Source organism: Sycon ciliatum, chromosome 6 (assembly GCF_964019385.1).
Source record: "Sycon ciliatum chromosome 6, ocSycCili1.1, whole genome shotgun sequence".
NCBI classification, from domain to species: domain Eukaryota; kingdom Metazoa; phylum Porifera; class Calcarea; order Leucosolenida; family Sycettidae; genus Sycon; species Sycon ciliatum.
Window position 1 is genome coordinate 22,262,484 of NC_088648.1, and position 21,818 is coordinate 22,284,301.

General features: G+C 46.6%; 1 protein-coding gene across 2 annotated transcripts; it reads left to right on the top strand.

Moving 5' to 3' along the window:
• The first annotated feature begins 186 nt into the window (after positions 1-186).
• LOC135819704 (uncharacterized) lies at positions 187-21,247 on the top strand. Of its 2 annotated transcripts, none has more exons than XM_065332955.1 (12): positions 187-248; positions 2,209-2,236; positions 2,847-3,013; positions 6,005-6,145; positions 6,606-6,782; positions 7,577-7,663; positions 9,835-10,129; positions 13,075-13,638; positions 17,084-17,185; positions 18,019-18,313; positions 19,421-19,459; positions 20,080-21,247. In XM_065332955.1, exons 5-11 carry the CDS (start codon positions 6,654-6,656, stop codon positions 19,434-19,436), a joined length of 1,488 nt encoding a protein of 495 aa, XP_065189027.1. In that variant the 5' UTR covers positions 187-248; positions 2,209-2,236; positions 2,847-3,013; positions 6,005-6,145; positions 6,606-6,653; the 3' UTR covers positions 19,437-19,459; positions 20,080-21,247. The 2 variants fall into 2 exon arrangements, with proteins under 2 accessions (XP_065189027.1, XP_065189028.1); XM_065332956.1 differs by having other exon boundaries at positions 20,083-21,247.
• Positions 21,248-21,818: the final 571 nt, after the last annotated feature.

Genomic DNA, 21,818 nt, shown 5'->3' on the forward strand with positions numbered 1-21,818 from the left:
TACAATGATATGTTGGAACTTGTTCAGGGTGCCAGCTTGACACTTAGGGTTGGATGTCACCAGTGTCTCAAACTACTGCAAATTATGTCGACTTGAGAGTTTGGGATGGGCGGCAATTGTTGATTGGACTTTTGTATTGTATTGGGCACTGCTTCAGTGACTGATTCTGCATCACTGTCTGGTCTTTTTGAAACTTTTGTGCACAGTTGGAAGGGCAGAGTAACAAGGATGCAGTAGTTGCCATATCAGTAAGTGTTCGATGCTTTCACACGTGACTGGACAAGGACATTACTATTGCTTTCACATGAGTGGCACCATCGTCCATTGATTTCTTATTGTTTGCATGGTGACTGACGCACAAGCAATGCTCATTGCGATATTATGTAACTGTGGGATACTATTGCTTGCTGTATGTCAAGTGGTGGATATTCCATGATATAGATACGGCAGATTGAAGGGAAAGCAAGTTTCAGCAGTTGGAACTCGAGGAATGCTGTGATTGTCAAGAGGCAGAATGTTCCATTAAAAGGACTCTCGAGCGGATGGACGGGCATGCCACCTCTTCCAGGTGGATGGTGGTCGCCATTTTCCTGAGCCGTGTTGTGCGAGCATTTTTTTCCGGATAGCTGCACACCAGCCGGCATGGCAGTGCATCGCATGTGTAACGCTAGTACTATCAAAGGCACACGGTTTCGAAGTTTTTCATTTACAAGGAGGAGAATAAGACAAAGGCAGTGCAAGTATGCGCACAGCTTACGATGAACACCTACGGTGTACTATTTACAGGCAACTTCGCTTATAACGACACTCGGCGGGGCATCAGAAAACTGTCCTTTTTCGCGAAGTGTCGTTATACCCGAAGTCTCATTATAATTATGTATTAAAGTTTGATGGGACTTTGCTCTGGGCATGGAAATTCTGTCGTTATTCGCGAATTGTCGTTATATCCGCAGTCGTTATTAGCGAATTTTCGTTATATCCGCAGTCGTTATTCGCGAATTGTCGTTATATCCGCAGTCGTTATTAGCGAATTTTCGTTATATCCGCAGTCGTTATTCGCAAATTGTCGTTATATCCGCAGTCGTTATTAGCGAATTTTCGTTATATCCGCAGTCGTTATTAGCGAATTGTCGTTATATCCTCAGTCGTTATTAGCGAATTGTCGTTATATCCGCAGTCGTTATTAGCGAATTGTCGTTATATCCGCAGTCGTTATTAGCGAATTGTCGTTATATCCGCAGTCGTTATTAGCGAATTGTCGTTATATCCGCAGTCGTTATTAGCGAATTGTCGTTATATCCGCAGTCGTTATTAGCGAATTGTCGTTATATCCGCAGTCGTTATTCGCGAATTGTCGTTATATCCGCAGTCGTTATTAGCGAATTTTCGTTATATCCGCAGTCGTTATTCGCAAATTGTCGTTATATCCGCAGTCGTTATTAGCGAATTTTCGTTATATCCGCAGTCGTTATTAGCGAATTGTCGTTATATCCTCAGTCGTTATTAGCGAATTGTCGTTATATCCGCAGTCGTTATTAGCGAATTGTCGTTATATCCGCAGTCGTTATTAGCGAATTGTCGTTATATCCGCAGTCGTTATTAGCGAATTGTCGTTATATCCGCAGTCGTTATTAGCGAATTGTCGTTATATCCGCAGTTGTTATTAGCCAAGTTGACTGTACGTGTATTCTCATTACGGGTGATAAAGTGCCTATACTACACGTCATGTAGTACTTGCCTGGCTTTCATGCAATGTCATGTCATGACAACTACTATCTGCTTGCAGAGTTCTTCCAGGGAGTGTACAAGTGCGAACATGGGAGCACAGTTTGAGTGCTTGCTCGAAGAAGCAGCCAGAAAACTGCTTGCGCTGCTCAGCTAATTCTTGGCAGAACAGTTTGTTTAGGTGAATGTAGGTAGAGAATGACCCCCCCCCCTCCCCTACCCGGACAAATTTGACATTACGACTGTCTTTATTAATTTTACAGTTCTCTGCATAGTAGGTCAAGGCAACGACGAGGTCAGACCTTCAACCTAGTACTAGGCTCTCTCGTGTACAACATTATCATCTTCTTTCCTTCATTTTTTTCTTCTCTTGCCATGGCTGGCTGACGCCCCCTCCTTTGCATTGGCTTCTGCCATTGGACGGTGAAATAATAATAATATGCCAGCCACGCATTGATGTGCTTTTGCCCATGTGTCTCTCAGGAGCAACAGAAGGTGCTGAGCCCTCGAGGTACGTGTAATTCATCTTGCTAATGTTTTCATGCCGCGGCATACAATTGGTTTTGCCCAACCAGGCCGTGCACCAGCAGCCAATTTCTTTCGGACATGGCCTGGGTGACATATGCATCGTTCTGCGCACCCCAACACAACCTGGCGACACAAGTCTTACAGCAAGTTTCAGAACAATGTGATTTTTTAAAACTGGAAATTAATAGCGTCTATCTTCCGATTGTAATAAGCTCCAGGAAATCACTTCAGCGATGAGTGTGTAAAGGGTTCATAATGTAAAATTGGAATTCATCCGTTGTTTTTAGCTATGCTTCCTTGCGCTGTTGGACAGTTGTGACCTCTTTGCTTCAATAAATCCATAGTTACGAAACTGGCTGTACATACATATTCCGTTTGCTTAGTCAAAGTTGTTTCGGCCAACACCCGAAATCTGTGGACTTATATCGTATACCGGTATTCAAACTGAGCAAGACTCAAATCTCCTTTTGTTGTTCAAAGTCTTTCGTGCGTGAATTTGTGGGATCTTTTCTCTGTCTGTCGCTATGCGTGTTTCTTTGTGCGCACTTATGTGCGTCTACGTCTGTCTGTTTGTCTGTCTGTGCACTTTGTAGGACCAGTGTTGTCAGCTGAGATTGATTACAGCGATGACGTACAGAACTTGGTTGTGTCTCCCAGTATCATTGACTGCAACGCGGCATCCGCAGTTCAATCCGGTTCGCTTGTTTTGTCAAATCAAACAGAAGTACGCTCACCACGTTCCGAGGTACTGTCCACCCAGGTCAGTGGCACATAAATATACTCTCTGAAGCTGTGTTCACAACTGGTGCGTGCACGCGTTTCTCCATGTTGTTGCTGGCTTTTTGGGCGTTATGCATATGGAAATGACCCGAAATTGAAACTCCAACATGTTGTAATTTCAGCGTGTATCCGGCACATACCATCGTACATACCAGTCACTTTGACTTGCGGGGTCAACAGATTAGTGCTCAAAGGTGTCACACACCCTGAATATTACTCAAATTTCTGGTTTTTGTGAAAGCCTGAACGCGCATTTGAGCACACATGAACCGCAAGCGTACCATGTCCACACGCCAGTTGTGAACACAGCTTTAGTGTAGGAGATTTGCTTTGTTAAAAACCCTTTCACAGCTAAGGATTTGAATTAAGTCCTTGAGAATGAAATGAGTCCACAGAGGGCTTATTTTTTATACCGTAAAGTCCGCTGCAAACACCCATATACGCCTACCCAAGCTGGTTCTCACTATCTTGACGAGGGAGGCCATTTTGTTGTCTTTCTCAGGTAAATTTTAAAAGTTGTACCAAGACATTTGCCATAAAAGCTGAATGAGTACGAGAACAACTGCACGCCTGCAAACTGCCCATGTCTTACCAGAAAGTCCTGCTCAAGCAATTGTCATTGACCTGCATCCAAGAAAATACAGTATGACTACAGTCGAGATTTCTTTTCGTCCGATAAACGACTCGTCTTTGAATCAGCTCATTCGTCAGGTCAAAACGGCGTAGAATCTACAACATGGAATTCACATGCAGTGCTGTGAAGTCGCAAGCCGTGAAGTTTGAATGCAATGGTGATTCACCAAAGATAGGATGGTTCTACGAAGCATCAGCGATTTGTCCGTTGGCAGTCGCAAGGAGAACAGGGAGAACGACACGATAGGGAAGCTGAAAAGAGCGTCGGCAGAAGCGACAGCTTTGGATTCACTGCTTGCTTGTTTACAACACTTAAGTGCTCAAGACAACCATAGTCCTTGTTTGTTGCGTGGGTGAGAAACAAATGATGGCTTGGAGTTCTTCAGATATTGAAGTATTTTGTTCATAGTTTACTGTGTAGCTATTGCGAGGAAGACATTTTTGAAAGCCAGTAGAACGGACATAGTTGACCAATGAAAAGCGCCCCTAGTGCTACAGTGTTAGTTGCACTTTCAAGTTAATCGTATACTATACCGGTCACAGTTCATGGTGTCAGTGCGTCCAGGCCTGTACATGTTGCACAGGGATGGTGGGCATTTACAGCGGACTTTATGGTACTTGCGTTCTGAGTGTATGTCACACATTGGTGCAAATTTTCTGCAAACCATAATATTATTATGTTTAAAAAAACCGAAGCTATCGGAACTTACCTTCATCATTTTGCGAGAACTGTGGCAATACGCCCAGTGAGAAGGCAGATTTTGCCTGTGCTTCTGGTGAAGTAAAATAAAGCTAAACAAACAAACAAACAAACAACTCCGCTAATACTTATTTGATTTTGATTAGGGATGAAACAGCCGGCCTAAATTGATCAACCACTTGATTCAACGCTATTGACTGATTTATAATTATTGTCAGCATTTTCACGTTGATACCCGTGATAGCTGACGGCCTGGGTGACTGGTCACTCAACGTTAACAGCAGCAAAACAGAGTGGCTTCACATCTCTGCCTCCACCACCGAATGGCGAAGATCGAAGCAACTTGGCTCTCTCTTGGGAGAAGAGGAGGACTTGAGCCGACGAATGGACCAAGCATCAACATCGTATGGCCGCATGTATTCGCTCTGGATACGACGTCAACTTGTATCCGAGGAAACCAGGCTTCGTCTCTACAATGCCATCGTCCTACCAACACTGTTATACAACTGCGAAACCTGGGGACTGACAGAGGCTGCACTGGAGAAGCTGAACGCCTTCCATAGACGTCAACTACGGAACTTGTTCGGAATTAGGTATCCCGCCATCATCTCCAACAAAGACCTATATTCCAGAGCACACACACAGCCACTTTCGCACACCGTTGCTGTCCGCCGTTTCCGGATGTTGGGTCATGTTCTGAGGATGCCCTCAGATGCCCCGCCACAGCAGGCAATGGACAACTACTTCCGTCGAGATGTCACCGGTGTGCGTGGACGCCCGAAATCGAACCTGGCCACGGCAGTCAAGGCAAGCACAGCTGCCAGAGACATGCCACTGAAGACCATGACTGATCTGAGTGGGCTCAGAATGCGCGCTTTGGACAAGCAATCATGGAGGGAACTCTCAGCCTGAGCTGGTTTTGCTCGCGGCTGCAACGCACGGGGTAGTGAACCCAGGACAGAAGCGGACCAGGCATCATGACTTTGCACATCTATCGTTATGCTGCTTCATTACGCGACCTGTTTTATTATTATTATTATTATTATTATTTTCACGTTGGCATCACCAAGCAACGTTGGCTAGCCTACGCTTAAGCCAAATAGAATCAAGAAATTAGGAACGAGCTGACCATCGCATGGCCCTCATGCATGACACACAAACCCAGCTCATTATACCTGCACATACTTATTCGCCCACCCATACACCAGCCACAGAAGCGCATTGTAGGTTTCATTGTTCAAACAGGCCCGCGTCGTACTCGTTTTTCACCATTCTTGTACTCGACTGTATGTGAAAGCAAAATGGATTCATGTATATAAAAGTCTGCTTCACAGTGCATGGTCTGATTTGGCAGGACTCAGACTCTTGAAGTGTATGAACTACATACCTCGGGGTATTTAAACAGGAATTTTTTAAACAATTGCGCGAGTTGATAAAGGTTTTCATCAATCGACACAACATTATCGGCTAGCCAGTCGACGTATGGAATCAGTCGCTTCGTTTCTGATGAATTATATGAATATGTTGCCCGCGCCTCCTCCCCCCCCCCCCCCCCGAAAGGCAAGAGCTGGGCGTGAGATGATTGATGTATGTCTTTAGTGGGTTTCTTCTTCCTTGGGTTGTTCTCTGTGCCGCCAGGCTCTGTCCTGTGATAGCCCAAATGATTCTGATCTCGCGGCGGTAGTGGACAAGCTTGAAGAAATCTCCCTGGCCTCAGCCGATGTCCAGGTTGAAGATGTAGCTCCTGATGAGAGCCCTGAATACCGATATGTGTCGGAGGTGAGTTTGAAGACGTCTAGCATTCTCTCCTTCTAGCGCGAGAATAGCTACTGGCAGCCTTGTGCTCAGACTGATTCTAAGTAATAAGTTATGGTGCGCGCGTGGTGCCTTGATTTTCCCTCTCCCCTTTTCACTTTCTTCTAATCTGTTCCTGTTTTTTGCTTGTGCTGGTGCTGGTGCGATTCACATGTAGATGTTGTTGGCTGCTGAAACATCCCCGGCTAGATACACTATGGTATACACTATACATTTATATTCATAAGTTTACATAAGTATACATGCATCTTATGAATTATTGCACTCCAGAATCTAGGCTTTGTGCCTAATACCTGTTCTCAGCGCCTAGAATTCAGTGTAGTTGGATACATGTATTTTGTGTGCTGGATAGGAGCTGTCCTATCAGTTTGAGGGAAGAGTGTGCCTAGTATTTGTGAACGGTTTCTCTTTTTTTTGTCCCAAGACTGATACGGAGCAGATACCCATTCGCCATGAAGGTGCAGTGCTTTTCATGGAAGGAGGAAAAGTTGAGTTTCTTGCCGGGACAGTGAGTGAAACCCTGCACATATCGCCACCTGTCCACATGATGTTCCAAGGCACGCTACCAAGTGAACATGGTGATGGAGTTACGCTACATAGTGTAAGTGTGAGCTGAGCTTAAAATTCATCAAAGAGAGCACACGCATCAACAATTTCAGTGTGATTGTTTTTATTGTCTCTGTTTGCATAAGTTCGGACGTGTGATGTAAAATTAGGTATCCCAGCGATTTTCAAAATGCCAATATTTGCAGAAAACCGAACCGATATCGTTTTTTTAGTCACCCGTGATCTAAGTGAAAGGTCTTCTTGCGCTATCGCTTGGAAAGCGCCTTCTTCTTGGTTGCTTCACTATAATTTGTCGTCGCTGCCCTCCTAGTTTGTCCGCCAGGCACTTGGAACGCTCAGGTAGACGTTTTCACCCGCCACAGAGGCGTTTGCGCTCTTGGTAGCGCCTGCAGAATCATGTGCGCCAAATCCAGCTTCCATCCAGCTGCCGTGTTCCCAATCGTACGATTATAAATTCCGCCCGAAAAATTCCCTGCTGTGCAGTTTATTATATTTTTTTCCGAATTGAAGTTTAGGCCGAGTTTCAGCCGAGTCCTTGATGTAAATGCTGTCAGAGAAGCCTCTAAAAAGAAAACTTGATTGATCAGGAATTGAAAAACACTGATGATACACTGATGTGTTATTCAGCAACAGCAGCAACGTGAGCTGCTGGAACTTCCGGTTGAACGCCGTCGATGTTCTGTGTTCACAAGTGTGAGCAAATGATCTTTGCCATGGTGCACTAGTTGCGCTTAGAAAGTATGTTGTGCGTGTTTCTGGTCTTAGATCTTGACACGGAATCTCTTGTTTGGTCCGATGTCTTCATTTCAATTCTGTTGATATGCTCAGGTGATGGCGTTTGGATCGCATGAAGCTAAATTTCGAAGACCAGTGCAGGTGGAAATTGATGTACCTCATATTGCTGAGACTGATCAGGTAGGTTAACCCTTTTAGTGTTACTACGTTTACCACCGTATTTTCGGGAGTATAGGCCACACCCAATGTTTTGGTCATGAAATGCAAACATCTACCTAGCTTATCTGCGTTAATTTGACCATCGTAGTATAAGGCACAGCGACTAATTGCTGGTGAATTGCTGGTGTTCAAAGTACGGCTTATACTCCGGAAAATATGATACATGTGTGACCAGCATGCTTTGTTTGTAGTACACGTAATGTTGATATTGGTTACTGAGAACATTGCCATTTCACTTACCAGTAACAGATTATCATCGTCCCAGTCTCTCTGTAGAGCTGATAATCTGTCTATTCGTATTGTTCAGTGCTCGGTAGGCACAAGAGAACGTCGCAACCTGCGCAGTCCGCGCGCGGTCCGCACACCGCCCGCGCGGACCCAGCGCACACAGAGCACATCTTCCAAAAGAGGACCGACCTCACAGAGGTCACGGACAACACAAACACTTCGAAAGCCACTGTAGCACGGTTCCACACTCAGAGACAATTTCGTTTGATTCGTAGCTCATGATCAACGTACAGCAACAATTCAAACAAAGCAGCGTGTTGTCTACACTAGTTACCCCTGCAAGTGTAGGGTGTGCATAGGTAACTGTCTTTGCCGTTTTATGCCAATGTACTCTGTGTGGTGTAGACCAGGTGTGCATTGGTGGTCGATTCACATGGCTTCGCCAGTTGTGTGGATTAGACAATTATCTGGCGCAAATCTTAATCTGTCTCATTCAGATCTTGTTCGCTATCGTTGCTATAAGAGGAAATCTGTGGGTGCACATCCAGTGCATGCATTTGCAGATTTGCGTGCTTCTCTTGCGACAGGCGTAACATATACATGGTACATGGTACATGGTACATGGTGTGTGTGTGTGTGACACTGTGTCTGTGTGTTTCATTACAGTGGTTTTGAGGACATGTGTGTATGGGTGTATTTGCGTTCACATGCGCATGTGTGTGTGTGTGTGTGTGTTTGTTTTTGTGTGTGTTTGAGAGAGAGCGTTTGTGTGTGTGCATGTGTACGCACATACTTCCTCCGGAACCAAAAATTTCGTGACTTTTTTTCAATACTTTTCGCTACTGTCATTTCGCTCTCTCTCTCTCTCTGCTTCTGCCAGCCAGAAACACTGACATGACATTTCGGAATTGTACGAAAGCATGATTCATATTTTGGTGAGCCGACAGTCGTCGCAGAGCAAGGGTGTCGACGCTGCAAACAAAGCAAAGCGAACATGTTTTCATTGTTCGTCCATTAGGCGCAATGGGGAGAAAAGCACTGCGCGCACTGCTCGTCGTAGCTATTTTTTAGTTCAGAACTTGAGAGAGCAGCACAGTGGCACTGAGGAGCAAGAAGTGTGGAAAATGAATCGCAATAGCAGCTAGCGTTTTGAAATCTTCGCCATCCCTGCATGCGAACAGGTCGGCACGATGTCAAAACTCCAAAACGCAGAGATGTGACAATCGTCACTTCGCGCAGCAGAGCAAGATGAACAAGTTCAAAATAGAAGTCGTTCAGTCCCTGTAGAGCCCAGACCTCAACGTGGATGATCTCGCCTTTTCCAGAAGCCTCGATGATGTGTCCTTGGCAAAGGAGAAGGCGAGATCTGATCGCGGCAGTCGGGAAGTGCTGGTACGACTATGATATCCCTCGGAGGAAATTTGAAATGTTTGGCGTTGCCTGTGTTTGTTGTTCCGGGGCATCCTCGGGCGAGAGGGGAGACGGCAATGAGTACCAGCGCTGCAGCGCTGCCGTGGTCTCCGCCGAGATGTTGGAGAAGGCACTCGGGTAACAGCGAAGATGATCAGGGACGCGGAGAAGCTTCTCCGTGACATACAACATCGCGTCGATCGACCTGCCAATTGGAACGATTTCAGCGGTGATGAGTCGAGCGATGGCGACCAAGACTGAGACTCTACTCCCACTAATCAATCCTGTATATCTTGTAGATATGTCGATTGAATGTGTTGAAGTGTTTCTCTTCCAAAAGAACACTTTTGTTGGGCACAGTAACTCCTTGAAAAGTCATGTCAAAAAGTCACGAAGTTTTTGTTTCCGGAGGAAGTACGTACATATGTTGGCACATTTGTGCTTGTTCATGTTGCCTACAATATACTCTGTTGTATTGTGCCTTCATTTGATAGATCTATCTTGTTCATTTTCCTGGCAAAACATCAGAGTCAGCTGAAGATAGTGGTTCTGGTGAAAGTACACAGCTACCCACGTCGCGTAAGTGCTGCACCGTGGTTCATGTAGGCAACTCAACGTGGACAATGACCAAGTTACCTGACGGCGAACCTTTCGAAACACCAGCCAAGCAGGTCGACCGGAATGCCACCTTGGACAGACCTGAAGAAGACGAATGCCCGTATTCAGGTATAACTGTGGACTATCAACAGAAGAAGATCTGTTACAGCAAGAAGCACTTCTGCCATGATGGTGAGTATTGCCTATTGTTTTCAATGGACATGTCGTGGCCTGGTTTGTGACAAAGATTGATCAGTCTAGTGGCTACACGGGTAGACGACCGATATAGTCGCCATCCAAGTTAGCTAGTTCAGACAGAACCACAGGTTTCCACTTCAAACAATATTTATTGGAAACATTGCAAGCTAGATCAAAAGATCAAGCGTGACTAGTCAGAGACCCAGAGAGTGAGAGAGTAGTGCTTCACCAAGAATGAGAGAATGAACTCCCCGAGAATCGAGGATGAAGGCTTGCATAAAGGCCCCTTATATACAATTGTACATAATGTGATCAAGTAGCTGATCACACCCCCTGCCCAGTTCCCCCATGGCTTACCCTTGTCCTGCCTGGTGGTCTCTCCGCCTAAGGACATCGAGGACATGAAGGGTAGTGAGCAGCTGATCACACCCCCTACCCAGTTCCCCCATGGCTTACCCTTGTCCTGCCTGGTGGTCTCTCCGCCTAAGGACATCGAGGACATGAAGGGTAGTGAGCAGCTGATCACACCCCCTGCCCAGTTCCCCCATGGCTTACCCTTGTCCTGCCTGGTGGTCTCTCTGCCTAAGGACATCGAGGACATGAAGGATAGTGAGCAGCTGATCACACCCCCTGCCCAGTTCCCCCATGGCTTACCCTTGTCCTGCCTGGTGGTCTCTCCGCCTAAGGACATCGAGGACATGAAGGGTAGTGAGCAGCTGATCACACCCCCTACCCAGTTCCCCCATGGCTTACCCTTGTCCTGCCTGGTGGTCTCTCCGCCTAAGGACATCGAGGACATGAAGGGTAGTGAGCAGCTGATCACACCCCCTGCCCAGTTCCCCCATGGCTTACCCTTGTCCTGCCTGGTGGTCTCTCTGCCTAAGGACATCGAGGACATGAAGGATAGTGAGCAGCTGATCACACCCCCTGCCCAGTTCCCCCATGGCTTACCCTTGTCCTGCCTGGTGGTCTCTCCGCCTAAGGACATCGAGGACATGAAGGGTAGTGAGCAGCTGATCACACCCCCTGCCCAGTTCCCCCATGGTTTACCCTTGTCCTGCCTGGTGGTCTCTCCGCCTCTGCACGCTCCATGCGTAGTTCGCGCCTGCTGCGCATGCCCATCCAGTGATGTAATTATTACCACTCGCTCTTCCCATGCATACCCTGCATTGATAACTCACACCTCCTCTACATGCCCATGCGTATCCCCCACAATAAGAACACGCTATCCCGCGACAAAAGCATTAGTTGTCTGATGATTGCCTTAGCATTTAGCTACGTGCATGAAACGCAGCGTTACAACGTATGTTTCTATAATTGGTGAAACCATTCTTTTTGACCTTTGTGGTTACGCTCCGCCCCTGTGGTGTTGAGCACTGTTGAAACCTGGGTATACCCACTTATGTGATGTGATCAAGTAGGTAACAACGGCAATGCTGCTTCCTCTGCGTCATCAAAATTGTCGCAGTTTGACTAGTGACTTGTCACTTGTTACTAACAACTCCATATGCTAAACTATACGAAAATACTTACACATGATCATAGTCTGAAGTCTAGAGTAACGTTCCAGGACAGTTGGACTGAGAGTTTCACGCGGAGCTGAAGGCCTCGTCGCTGATGTCAATGGACGAAAAAATATTGTTCCGCAAAATTTTCCAGGAAGGTTGTAAGGTGGTCGCGCCTCATCTCGAACGCTTTGACTTTCTCCACAGGACAAGAGCTGCTATGCTTGTTGTCTGCAAGCTCCGGATTATTTCTACTTCACCACCAACGCAGTACGAGTATGTTGGGCTAATAATGCACGGTTGTTGAGATGGCGGTTGATTACCATCCGCGGAATAACCTCGATCTTGAAATGACCTTTTTTTAGCCGTGGCACGCCCATTCATGTTAGCTGTGTGGCCGCAGCTCATGCAGGTGACTGGTAAGTGTACTATCATGTCGAGCGCACCCTCTTTTTCAGCATCACTGGTCTACGGTAGCTGCGCGTGCACCACTAGCACTACACGTGCATGGCTTTTGGTGTCCCAGCATTACTTGCATGAATGCAAGAGCGATACAATTTAATTTTATCGCTCTTGCATGCATTAGTTTTCTGACCCCTCGATGTTTTCTTCAAGCGCTGCCGCTTGTTCCACGAAGTCATTCTCCCCCCCCCCCCCCCCCAGCTCAGGTAAAACAGGGATGAGTTTTTGAGGGAATGGCCATAAGCAAAAGAAATGTTCAGGCGGTAACGGCTGACTGATCTCAGCATGCAGCTAGTCGAAAGTACCATCGTAGCGACATCAGCGAAGAAATTGCGTCCAGTTCAAAATTTCAAAATAGAACTTTGCAGTCGCCCAATACTGATGACTATCGTCTGTGTCCGATTCCTTACCTGTGGTACGACTGCTAGTGAGAAAATAGCCCATTTATATCAATAGTCAAACTGTGACAATTTCGATGACGCGGAGGAAGTACATTTCAAACAGTGGCGCAATCAGCCAATTTGGATACATAGTACAATGAACATTACAGGGAGCCCGCCAGCGCCCACCTAAATGTGAACATCAATCATCTCCATATTATGCTGGTTTTGGTGCGGTGGGCTGGGTTGCATTGCGCAGGCAGGTAGAGTAGCTAGCTGTTTTGCTCCTGTATCTTCGTTGTAGCTTTGCCCAATATGGGCTCTTCTCCCAAACATGCACAGACAACAGAGCCACTTTCCCTCCGAAAGGGTACGGCGTTCACAACACGAAACTGTGAACTCTTTATGCGTTATCAAGTGAACCTGTGTGTCTGTATAGTGTATGTACATGTACGTGCATGCATGTGTGTACCTGTAAGCTTTGTTGCAGCGAACCTGTTTGTCTGTTTGGTGTGCGTACATGTACGTGCATGCGTATGCATGTGACTTCTTGCTGCGAACATGATTGTGTGTCTCCGTCTCTTGCGTCTAGTCGTCTACACATGCGGAGAAGAGCTGAGCCCGGAGCAAATCAGGATGCTGCCGTGCACGGACAAGATCAAGGCCTGCCGCGTGTGGGTCTACGGCGAGAAGACGGAAGACAGAGATCCAGCGCACCTGCACATCAAGGCCATTCCTGCCTACGGACCATTCCTGGCACCGCCTCCGAAGGTGCTGTCGCCGCCAGATAGAATGTCCGAGCTGGCGTGCTCGCGGAATTATTTCCTGCTCAAAGAAGGTGATTCGATCTCGTACAAGTTCACGGTGCGCCCGGGAAGGGACTGGCAACCCGCCTGTGTGGAAAATCCGCCAACATTCTACAAGATTGAGTCATCTGCTTGTTTCGAGTCTCGCGAGGGCACTGGATGGAGTGGTAGTTATGGACCGCAAGGCAATATTGAATGCCGCTGCTGTACCGACCAAGGAAACATGGGAAATGTCCTAAATGGCAAGCAGAATGGCGCTGGAGCAGAATCGGGTACGGACGACAAGCTGAAGGTCGTCAAGTGCCACGCCATTCCGATAACATTCACATACCGGAGGTCTCTACCCGGAGGTAAGCAAGATGCAGTGTGTGTGTGTGTGTGTGTGTGTGCGTGTGTGTGTGTGTGTGTGTGTGTGTGTATGTGTGTGTGTATGTGTGTGTGTATGTGTGTGCGTGCGTGTGTTCGTACGTGCGTGTGTGTGTATATGTGTGTTTATCACTCTCTTATTATTGACCCCCACAGAAACTTGTGAGCTCTAAGCGGTCAAATATCAGCATGTATTGACCGCTTATATTGACCACTTATTATTGACCACTTAGCCCGAGGACTTAGAACTTTTTCCTCAACTTAGAAAAAAATTAGAACTGAAAGAAGAAAATTCTGAAGCCAAACGTTGGGATTCAAACCCAAACTGTCAGATTCTCAGTCAAAGAACTTGGGGAACATACTACAAGTGACAACTGAAAACTTCTGTTTATAGAGAAGTAAGGTCCAATGTAAACGGCATATGTACATACGATGTACTATTACAATAGTATTCCTTTCTTCCTATAAACACTGCTAAAAACAGTTTAGGTATGCTATGTCGTGATAAATCTATTATTGCCATCATAATCGGTCAATATATGAAATATAGACCTCGTAAAAGACCTCGGGGGACCTCGGTCTTTTACTCGTTCTATATTTCATATATTGACCTCTTTAATCGTGCACTAATAGATACTTATACCTGACTCCATATACACTTACAGTCTTAGGCATGCTCTTCCTTAGTAGTGTATTATTATATCTCCATCGTCAGGCGAAATTACTGGTCAGTCGGCGACACGCATTTTTCACAAAAATTTGCGTTTCACCTGCTGGGAGAGTATGCGTGTACTCGAGTCCCATCCTGAGCACGCTTTTTTCTTCTTTTTTCAGCTCCAGTATAGCTGTATTTTTCATTGCAAAGCCGTCCTCGATTGTTGTGTTCGTTGTTCAAACGAAGTGGACATTCAATCATGAAGGCAGAGGACATAGGAGCCTGATTGGAGTTTCTCGTGGCATAGGACGGCCACACAGAGACACTTAGGGATTTTCTGAATATAAAATACCGTACGCACGATGCTGAGATCAATTTTGCGATATCAAATTGTTTGTGATCTACTACATCGAGTAGAACGGGATCCAAACACAAGCTTACCGACGGTTAGGCTGCCGACCTGACGGGACAAAATGATCCCTGGCTTCACCAGACGCCAGAAGTCGGACACCATGTCCATCTCCAAAAAGAACTCCATCTTCGTCGTGAAAAGGCTTGAAATACTCAATATTCAACCGAGATTCGCGGTCTCACCCTTTCTCAGATTGAATCATTTTTTGTTGTAGCAGTTGCAGGGCAGTTCCCCGCCACTACTTCAACAGAAGATGGCTCCAAAGCATGCCTGGAACAAGCCATATCGAGGTTGCAAGCCACCCCTCTCAGCAAGAAATTCGAAATTTCAATGGTGGAAGATATACTATGAAGAGAATTTCAAAAAGTATGTTTCGCGGAGCGATCGCTCAACCTACGTCATTCAAACTTTGCAGGATGGTTCAGACGTACATGCTAGGCATGGAACCACAGAAGATGATTATCATAGCTGACACACAGAGTGACACACACAGCAGATTCGTGTGCACAGATACTAATTATTAGTGGTCGTCGTCATGTTCTTCCCGCTGATCTCAAATGTACTATGACGTGCTATTTCGCCTGACGATACACCGCTAAGGGAAATTAGCAGTAGTTGTCGGCGAGGAACAAGCCATTAGGTGGTCACACACGGTGAATATGGAGAGGTACAAATATATCATAACAAAGGGACGTCGTGTATATCGAGATATATACACCAGTTATAAAAACCTCGGCTTTGCCTCGGTTTTCATACTGGTGTATATATCTCTATATACACTCGGTTCCTTGTTATAATATTTACATAATATATGTGTGTATGTTTATGTGTGTATGTATGTGTATGTGTGTATGTGTGTGTGTGTGTTATTATTATTATTATGTGTGTGTGTGTGTACGTGTGTGTGTGTACATGTGTGTATATGTGTACGTGTGTACGTGTGTGTATATGTGTGTGCATGTACATGTGTGGGGGGGGGCGTGCGTGCATGCGAGCGAGCAAGCATGCGTGTGTGTTTGTCCCATATTGTGCAGTGGTATGTGCAGCGATTTCTAATCGAGAGGTTGCGGGTTCGATTCCCGACAATTATGGTCACACACGTCTTTCTTCTCTTTCTCAGACTCCTCCTGACTTTTCTTTCATTCTCCTGGGTGGTTACCAACAGCCAGTGCATGCCGGAGTATGTGGTGTGGTGTGTGTGCGGAAAAAAGATGAAAAAGACCCACTGGGCTGAAAAAGCCACTTCATAGCTGTGTGGTGTAGACCAGGCTGAATAGTGGCGGTCAATTTGTCAGCCTTGCAAGCTGTTGAATGGTGCAATCCCAGCACAAGTTGCTATGGCTTCTGCTGTAGCATCGCTATCATCGCCTCTGGCGATGGGTGTCAAATGGTTGTCAAATGCTGTAGCATCGTCATCATCGCCTCCGGTGATGGGCGTCAAAAGGTCAAAGGTGTGTTTGCGCGCATGTTTGTGTGGGTGTGGCGTAATAGGTGAGAATCGATTCTGGTGCACAGCACCATGTCGATATCCAGCTAGGTTGAGTTGTAAATTGGGTGGATGTCCGGCAGGTTGCTTGTGGAAAAGGCATTGCACGACATGCACAGATAACGGAAATCCCATAAATATCGTTTTCCCCATTTAGACACCATCCTACATGGACCGTGGAAAATACAACTTTCCAGTAGCTCATTCAGAGCGGCCATTGTCCATCTGGAACCAGTGGCATCTGGTTCCAGATAACAACAGCCTGGGCAGGTGGAACATGAAACAACGTGGATTTCGCTACCGAGCTACCCATTTCAGTCGCCATGCATGGCCTTGGGGCAGGGTGGATGTTCATTGCATGATTAAGATTATTATCTCCACGTCGCCTTTTTACAAGGCAGTTTTAAAATGAGTTAATGCACATTAATTTTATTCATTTCGGTTCTCATATTCACACAATGAACAAAGCTGGCTTAATTGCTAATTATGCATTCCCATAGTGATCCAGGTTCATGGTTCACATTATGAATAGCTCTGTGAGCAAGAGAAACTCGAACAATGGACCACCATTGATTGCCGTACTTTCGTGAACCAATGCGCATGTGCTTATCGCTGGTTTGGCAGAACCTGCATGGGCCTTCGGTTAGAACTTCTGTGGCATCAGTTGTTCATATCAATGTCAGTGTGTCAGCTGGTAAAGTGTGTACAAGACTCTCCGTGCTAGCTGGAAATGAGTGAGTGCTTGTCATTCATATTCTAACGTGGCTAAAGCATGTTTGCTTCTGCGGGAGGGAGTACAGTGCACTGTATGTTTGTGCCATTTTCAATTGTCTTGTCTTCTCAAACGTGGAAGGTGTTTTGTGTTTACTGCTGTAGTGCCTGACGAAGGACCCCCCCGCCTGCCAATCTCCGAAGCATCTGCTGCGACGAGACTCTCTAACGGACGGGCTACTACTACTATCCCCGACGACATGCTCGGTGAGTGCCTCAAGTATGCACCACCCATTGTACATGGCAATGTTGCAAGGGTCTTTGATCTTTCACTGCTGATCCCGTACTATTACGGGATTCTTGATGACGCCCAGGCTCTGAACGTTTTGGTGCCTCATTTACATGGCCACTGATGCTGCCGCGAAAAAGCAAACAATAATAATATGGCCACACCGAAAACGTCTTTTGTTTGGGGTAACATGGCCAGGAAAATACCAGTCGGTCGGTCAGCTTTCATTTTTTGCTGATATTTTTTTATGCATGCCAGATCTGGTATGCACATGTGTACAATACACAGCCCGGATACAAAATGTGTGGTCGATAAGGCAGGCGTTCTAGTACATATACATATACATAGCATTCTCAATCAAAGCTTCAGCAGATCGCCAGGAACTGTCAAACTGGCCGGTGGTCACACTCAGACACCGAGCAGAGAAGAGCTCTGAGATGTTGCACATCAACACACCGTTCAGCGATCGTTGCAGGCCAGGAACTACGGCTTCCTGTTGCTCCAACGTAAAGAAAAGAATCGGCGTCCGAACTCCAAATGAAGTTCAACATTATTTTATGGGCTCCCTGGAAAGGTCTCTGCGGGAGGAAGAGAATGAGGTTAACCATGATAGCCAGGACACTTTATCTCCAGCGCTTAAGAGCAGTGGCGGTACGAAAATGCATCCAAATGCGTCCTGCTCCAGGCATTTCAATTTCTTAGTTTCACGTTGGAATGCGTCGTTTTTGATTCATTAAAGTATGGGGCGGTTTTCTACCGATTATACAGACAAACTCCAAGAATATGTTTGCTCTTGTTTACTCCCGTGCAGACCCTTTCGAATCGGACGTGTTTGTCACCAGACTTCAGCCATGGATTAAGAAGCTGGATGCAACTGGACTTGCAGAGGAAATGCAGGTACTGGGAATGTTCACAATGAATCAGGTGACTCGACTCAATGCAATAGAGAAGAAGGATGGAGGACCAGCTCATAACGCGGAGTTGCTGAAGATGATTGTTGGTGAGGAACTCGACGGATTCGTGAAGCTATTCAAAGCAGTCAAGGCCATCACCAAGAACACTGGCAAGCTAGAACTGATGAAGTCACTCATTCCTGACGGATATATGTAAGAAGAGATGTCATAATAATTATTGTAGTTTTTTCATCCAGGATATTTTCGAATAGACTGGCTAAAACATGCGCTTATCATGATTCATGTTTATAATAACTGTACAAGTCTTGGTACAAGACTATCGACTGACACCGAATGCACGAACCCGCAGAACAACGAACGGGGCACCGTGCACGCCTGGACACTGCAGGCTGTTACAGCTGATACAATGGTGACCCGTTTCAATACCCTTCTTCACACGTGCACTGCAAGGCTACATGCCGCGAAGTTTCGAGAAATCTTTGGAGCTGCCACATCTGGCTTTAGGCAAGGCTTCTATTCTTCTATTCTTCTATTCTTCATTGTACATAACTAGTCCATCATGTTTACATGATGGTGGAGTTCAGTAGGATGTTGGAGTTTTGTTCAGTAGGATGTTGGCGTTTTGTTCAGTAGGATGTTGGCGTTTTGTTCAGTAGGATGTTGGCGTTTCGGTTTGTCACAATTCGCCGTCGCGTTGCTTCCCCTTTCTATGTTTATTACATTAACGTTAGCCTCCCAAGTTGGGTGGTCTGTTGATTTGCGTCGTCGAGTTGTAGTGAAGCCGGTATGTCCAATAGTCTTACTAGTTTTGTCATTATCCAGTAGCTTTCGGCATTCGTTGTCGCCGTGACGCGTGGCTTGTGCTCTTCTTCATTGCGCTTTCCTTCCCCTCTTGGACCTTTCCGAACCTGAGCCTTCCAAGTTGGAAGGTTGTTGGTTTGCGCCTTGGAGAAGTGTTGGAGCTAAGTGTCAGATCGCTAAACGTCTCAGTACTCCTTGTCAGTTTTGTGACATTTTGTCGCACTCGCTGACTGTACAATTATGATAATATGGTTGCGTTGGTGGACAATTAGTCATACTTGTAATTCGTACATGTTGTCATTCTTCTTTTTTACCATATTTGTAGTGTGGCAACAACATACACTAATATACAGTCAAAGTACATAACATTAATATGGGTTGTTGTCTCAACTTGTTGATGACCTACCTAACAGCGTAACTGTGAATGTAAGCTGCTTCTGTTCGCAGTAGATCGGTTTCTTTGTGTTAATCTATTGCTCTGTTTTGATTTCTCTACAGGGAGTGTGAGCAGTGAATACAATGGCGGACTCACCTAAGGTTAGACGGCCAACCGCCGTGCCTAGCTGCTGCAATTGCAGTTACGATATTCTCTTTATTCGCTGCTATGTACACTATTCGCAGCTATGCTTCATCTATCCAGTTGCAATGCTCGCCCATGAAGGAGGCGTTTTACGATTCCGTGATGGGTATTCATCTGTTTGCTTTGCAGTCCAAGACTGGTTGTGTAGCAACCTCACAGTCCGTCACCAATACACTGTGCGTGTACTTGAAACTGTGATTCTGCAGTTGCCATGGCAATAACATTGGTCACTACATTCACCTGAGTCGCATTGCAAACCTGTTGACAACCCGAAATATTTTTTACGTACAAGCGCACTTGATTCTTTGATCCTTTCCCGAGATGATATGCATACTTGATCCGGTAGACCTTTCCTCTTTGAGGTCGTTACCTTTCACTGTTTGAGACTGGCAGACTCAACTGAGCATCAATATGCCGTGTTCTATTTTCTGTATTCTTAGATATCTGCACTTCTCTCATAGCCCTCTAGGACATTTGGCTTCATCGTTGATGTGTGTACGCGCGTGTGAGTGTGTGCGTGCATGTGTGTGTGTGTGTGTGTGTGTGTGTGTGTGTGTGTGTGTGTGTGTGTACGCAGCAGCACTGCGGGAGTCGGTTTTCGACAGTGATGACTTCAGCATCGCCATCAAGCGCATTGTGTATGGAGTGACTGTCCTGGTGGTCCTTCTTTATGGATCTGAGAGTTGGACCGTCAGGCAGCGTGATGTCCGTCGCCTGGAGTCCTTTCACCTGCAGTGCGTCCGCTCCATCCTGAAGATAAATCGTGGCCGGCAGATCGAGGAGCACATCTCCTCTCTCCAGGTTCGCGGGATGTGGGGCGATATGGAGGAGATCGCGGATAAAGTCAGAGTCCGCCGACTTCGATGGCTTGGCCACGTGTCCCGCATGCAAGATCGGATCCCTCGTCAGCTGCTGTACGGCGCGTTACCCTCCAAACGTCCACCGCATGGACCCCGTAAGCGCTGGAAGGACTCCGCGAAGTGCGACTTGATGGCTGTTGGCGTTCCTCTGGAGCAGCTTGGTGACATCTTCCAAGATCGACAGAGATGGTGGGTCACCTGCCGTGACGCTGTCGACGCTATTGTCCAGTCCCGCATGGAGCCTGTGGCGAAGCCCCTCAGTTGTGGCACTTGTGCGCGCAGTTTTCGTCGGCCACAGGATTTTGCGAGGCACAAATGTAACGCTGTTCGCGCGGCCTGCGCGCACTGAGTATGGCGTTCCCCGCCCGGTGGACTACACGTCTCCTGGTCTGCCCCGTATGGGGCCACATAGCCAGTCATGGCAGTGGAAGAAGGAAGGAAGGAAGGTGTGTGTACGTGCACACACGCATATTAAGTGTGTGTATGCGTGTGTGTATGTGTGTGTGTGTGTGTGTGTATGTGTGTGTGTGTGTGTGTGTGTGTGTGTGTGTGTGTGTGTGTGTGTGCATGTGTGTGTGCGTATGTGTGTATGTTTGCCCGGCCCGCGCACGCATGTTTTAGAGAGAGAGAGAGAGAGGCTAGATTTCCCCAGCTATTTTGAGCTCCGTTTTTTTCTGTTTTTAAAGATCACAACACGTTGGAAAATGAATGTGCTCCCCCTCCACCCCCCACACACGCACTATGGTCCCTAAATTCCTGGCAGATTTGTATTTTTTTCTAATGCTTTCTGCTCGATACCAGACATTGTCTTGGACGCTATAGAATTAGCACTTCATGTCTTACTAGTATTAGTATTAGTAGTGACCGACAGACTCGGTGCCCAGACCTTACGGTGTTCTTGATCTTGTGTGTGCTTGTGTCTGACCATGGAGTAGTAAAATTCCGTTGTTTTACTACTCCCTGTCTGACTTTGCTTGACCTGCTTTTGGGCTGATTTACGGCATCCTGGGACCCATGGGAATTTCCAAGATTGTCCGTCTTGCCTCTTGGTCCCTTGGTTTTATCAGACCGTGTTTGGGTGCATGCCGAAAGCGGATCGGGTGAGAGTATTTCACGCATGCATTGACATCTCGGGACACGTTATGGGTAGCGAGTAGTACGGAGTTGTTATCAGGCAGCTCATCTCCCATGAGAATGATGTTGAAGACTCCGGTACTAGTACAGCACTTGACTGTGAGCCGAGAAGTCAACACCCCCCCCCCCCCCCCTCGCACATCTGACTGCAAAAAAACCATGGCACAGCTCACTATGGGTATGGGTCATCGTCACTCAACAGTTGAGTCGATTGAGCCACAGTGTAGCTAGCTGTACACCCGGTGCCCAGGCCAGAGGCGGGTTCACACCCCTGCAGCCTAGCCAGGGCAACTTCCCCATGTGTCAACCACCAAGGCCAAGA